At 34.8% G+C, this 4,790-nt stretch overlaps 1 protein-coding gene across 1 annotated transcript in view; it reads left to right on the top strand.

Annotated features, from left to right (window-relative positions):
• The first annotated feature begins 544 nt into the window (after positions 1-544).
• Positions 545-4,790, top strand: part of LOC120354718 (zinc finger protein 3 homolog) — a 5,567-nt gene continuing 1,321 nt past the window's right edge. The window contains exons 1-4 of the mRNA XM_039442158.1: positions 545-556; positions 1,167-1,268; positions 3,315-3,462; positions 4,364-4,631. Of these exons, the coding sequence (XP_039298092.1) occupies positions 545-556; positions 1,167-1,268; positions 3,315-3,462; positions 4,364-4,631 (530 nt within the window). The remainder of the gene's footprint in view (positions 557-1,166; positions 1,269-3,314; positions 3,463-4,363; positions 4,632-4,790) is intronic.

Below are 4,790 nucleotides of genomic sequence, written 5' to 3'. Positions count from 1 at the left end.
GTTAATCATGATAAAAATTATATACTCCATGCATGTTTCTATTTAAATATTTGACAATCCACATATCCTACAAAATTACAAAAATCCTACAATTTACAATTAGTTATTGGATCACAATTTGATTTGTCATTCATCAACCTAATTCATTGGAATTAGGTTATGACGCCTTCAATGTTTACGTTTTTCCTCACCCGTATGGCAAAATCGCGTCCACACGTACATTCAATGCTCGCCCGAGGCGCCTTTGAGCACGCCAAAATACCGACAGGGTTCCGGTTCGCCCACATGCCTCAGCGAACAGTGTCCACACGTGCGAATGCAAGCCCATACACGTATGCTCACCCGAGGCAAACGTACGTGTGTACATCGTTACCGTTTAAGGAGTAGATTATTTTGAGTTTTTGAGAAAGGAAGTGGTAGTAGGAAAGCTTTCGATTGTACTATGCAGCTTAGATTTACTTAAAAACATCCATAATCAAACACAGAAAAATATTTACCACCTATTCATTCTGGGTTTATATGTTTTTGTCCTATTAATAAAATAATGGATAAGAAGGTGAGTTATTGAAATATTTTTTCTTCAACATAACCTTAAAAAACAGTATCGCATTAACTTTTCTATTAAGGTTGTGATCACGTTAAATTCGTAAGTGTGCGTCAGATCATGCATGAGCCAAAAAGCTAAATTTGAAAAATTTCATTAAAACAGGCACTTTGCGACTTGCATGTTGTTGCTCACACTAAACGCAACTAGAAAGTTTGAGTATTGCTATTGCACTTTCCATTTTTCATCTTCTCTTGTGACGACCTCCTCAAATGCAATGACAAAGCCCTTCAGGTGGCTAAATTTGGGTAGAGAAATATATAAAAAATAATAGTATAAGACCCATATCACACCAAAGCTGGGCCGGGCGGGGCTGAGCCGAGCGGAATCTGCCTGCGTTCGCACTGAAGCTGATTCACTCAGTAGGTTATCTAGCCTTGTAGTGAGAAATCACTATGTGGGAAGATCGAAATAAACTGAATATACTCGTTTCTATTCTAACAAACATAAATAAACAAACATCAACTACTACAACCCATATTTTAATACTGAGCACTATTACTTGCTGAGTTTGATATTCGTCTAGTTTTAAAGTGACACAAGCCTTCTCTTATGTTCACAGATCAAGATCGAGAAGCAGGAGGATGAATTTGGAGAATATGAATTTGCAACTAGCAACGCCAAAGATGAGTCATCCTCACACAATGGTTCAACTTCCAATCAGGCATGTATTCTATTTTGACCAGAATAAATAAGTTATGCAGTTTAGATTGTTATTTTTTCATCAAATTATAATTAAAACTTATTGCTGAATGAAACTTTTCTTCCATATTCGGCAGAAAACCAGTATGAAAATGCAAAATTGTTAAAATTTCTATCAATTAATCAGAGTAATCTTTAGTAGGCCTTTAATAAAGGAAAGAATCGGCTCATACAAGTATGGATAGGAAAAACATGAATGATGCATCATCACGTCTGAACACTGATCTGATTAACATGAAATTTTGCATATAGATTCCTAATTTACTTAAAATGGTTATAGACCTATACTCAGTTCTTTAAGATTTCAGAACGTCAAGTTTTAAGTTTGTCAAGTGCTTCAAACACACAATTACAGAGCACAGGTCACCAGCTTGTTATTATTATTATTATTATTATTATTATTAGCGCATGGCTTGAATTGTGGGAAGTCCCACAGGAAGACCAGCTTGTTTAATATATCAATCAATCAATCTCTTCATTCAAAATGTACATGAATGCGTCTTTCTTTATTATTTTTAACAAAATAATAAAATAAATACAAGTAAAAAACAAAATACATCAACAATAGGTAGTCTAAATACATAATGAGTTGGCACTATAAAATTATTCATAACTGTATAATTCTAATTTCACGATATAATTTTTCAGTTTGTTTTTAAACCTTGTAATTACTTTTTCATGATTAATACTAGTAGGAAGGTAAGTAATGAATTTGATGCCCATATAGGTTGGGCTTTGTTTGTACTTCTCTGTACTATGTGCTTTGATAATAAAGTTGTTCCTATTTCTTGTATTATAGTAATGCACACTAGATTGCCTGTGGAATTTGTCTCCATTATTTTTTATTTGTAATATTGTTTTGTAAATATAAAGTCCATACACCATCATTAATTCTAACTTTTTAAAAAATGTCCTGCACGACTCTTGTCTATTTAAATTAAATATTTTTCTTACTGCTTCTTTTTGGAGTTTTAATATCCTGTTCAAGTTAAATGCACTAGTCCCACCATAAATCTCAATGCCATATGAAATATGAGAGTGGACAGTGGCATAATACACAGATCTCAAAGTTAATAAATTACAAATGTTTGACAGCCTCCCAAGTGCAAATATTCCAGTACTTACTTTTTTACATAGTCTTGATAATACATGCTCTTCCCAATTGAGTTTGTTATCTAGATCTAGGCCTAAACATTTTATGTTATTTATGTTATTTAGCTTGACTGTACTTTTTCTGTTGGGATTTCTACAGGTGGAATAGATAGATAGAATTGTATTTCCATCAAATTCAAGGATCAAAATCAATATCTATATCACAATATTGTCAATAACATCACAAGTGTATGAATAGAGAAGAAAGTCCATACTTTATTGTTATACCATAAATTGTAAGTATTTTGACTAGCGTTCTAGTCTATTTTCTGTTCACACCCACCAAACTAGCAATCAGTTTATCTTAATCTAGAGAGCAGAACTTGATGGCTGCTATTCCAACTTCAACTACCCCTCACTCACCCAGTGCACAGTAGTACCTCTTGCCTGTCCAGGTGTACTGCAGAGCGCAGACGAATATATGTACAGTTATAGCCCTTCGGCAAACCTTAAAGTGAATGGCTGGCCTTAGCTTGCGATTTCATAATCTTTGAAAAACATCACAATTACTATCATTAAACTGGAATTATCGTGATATAACTCAAGACAGCAGTCAAATTCAGTAGTTGCTTTTCCTTCACGACTATGGCTCAACTCACACTTACGCGACTCAGGTCGAGAAGAGACTCGACCCTAGTCGAGAGCATGTGTTTCCAAATGGTGACACTCAGACTAGTTGATTCTAGTCTCCAAGACGTCATCATTTCAAAATACATGCTATTGACTAGAGTTGAGTCTCTTCTCGACCTAAGTCAAGTAAGTGTGATTTGTGCCTTACAGTACCAATATTTGTCTTTCACATGAGGTGTAACAATAATCGATTATCTTCTCATTGTTTGTGATATCAATATTGCAGATGGCGAGAGTTAAGCAGGAAAATGATAGCAGCCAAGAACCAGCACCAGAGTGCAGCACTGCATGCTCTCCAACTGATGGTGATTTCAGCCAACAACATTATCTAATCCCTGGCTATAATCTAATATTCATCAAAGAGGAAGAAAATGGTGAGATTCATGCTATTTCATTCATTTTTATGCATCAATGATAATAACACACAACACTACTTGATTGTGAATGGAAAAAATAGGAAAATGAAGGAATAATTATTTAGGGTAATGGCTATCAGATGTGGTTGCCATAGCATCAGTTATAGGTATAAGTTGCATTTATACTCATTCCTTAAATAATTCGATTGTATGGGGGGGAATATTGTAATATATTATATATCACTATATACATAGTGGTATTGACAACATCAACGTCTTATTCTTTCAATAAATTGCCCTCCACTCAATTACTTGTGTTAACTACAGATTATCATCCTATTTCCAGCACAACTGATATGCAATAATGTGCTGTGTTTGCCAATTGTGGTCATGTTGCTCCTCTGAGTAGTCGATGAATAGTGGGTACCCCACTCATCAAACTAGAGCTCACAATTTCATGTCAGTTTGTAGTTTTAATTTTGATGCACATTTTTGTCAAAACACAGGTGAATCTTCCTATTAATTTAAAAGTATTTCCATTTTCTCAAGCAAAAAAGATAGGCAGTTATATACATAACCAATCATTTTCTGACAATTCAATCTATACCTATGTCAATTGAGAGAAAACCAAGGTCTGGATTAGCAATCATAGATCAGTATTCTCACGTATCAATGAAAAAAATTGCTCATGGCATAATTTATTTGTTATTATTATTTCTGTGATTGTTCACAATCTAACCCAATATTTAACTATAATCTGTTTTATGTACTATTTCTACAATCGACAGCAAAACTCTTGGTTTGTATAAACCATTGTATCAATTGGTGAATAATGACTATGATAATCAATGAGGTATAATTGAGGTAAGGCAAGGAAAATTGTGTGAGTGTTTACAAATTGCATTATTGGTGTTTGCAGTTGAGCAAGAGGCAGAAGGATGTTCAGTGGAGAGTGAACCGGAGATGTGGCCTTCAAACTGCAGCACATCTGAAACTGCCAATGCAACAGAAGTGAGTGAAATGAATGAACATTCAATCTCTCCCATGGAAGAGATCACTGAGCCATCTGTGGCTGGCAAAAAGATCAAACTCCACAGCTGTTCTGACTGCAGCTATAAAACCACACGGCTTAGTAATTTGAAGACTCACATGAGAAAACACACTGGGGAAACACCTTTCAGCTGCGAGTATTGTGATTATAAATGTGCTCGGTCAAGTGCTTTGAAGGAACATATCAGAACACATACAGGAGAAACACCTTTCAGCTGCGAGTTATGTGACTATAAATGTGCTACATCAAGTAATTTGAAATCACATATCAGAACACATACAGGAGAAACACCTTT

This window comes from Nilaparvata lugens, chromosome X (genome assembly GCF_014356525.2).
Source record: "Nilaparvata lugens isolate BPH chromosome X, ASM1435652v1, whole genome shotgun sequence".
Classification (NCBI taxonomy): domain Eukaryota; kingdom Metazoa; phylum Arthropoda; class Insecta; order Hemiptera; family Delphacidae; genus Nilaparvata; species Nilaparvata lugens.
This window is presented reverse-complemented; position numbering and strand designations above follow the sequence as displayed.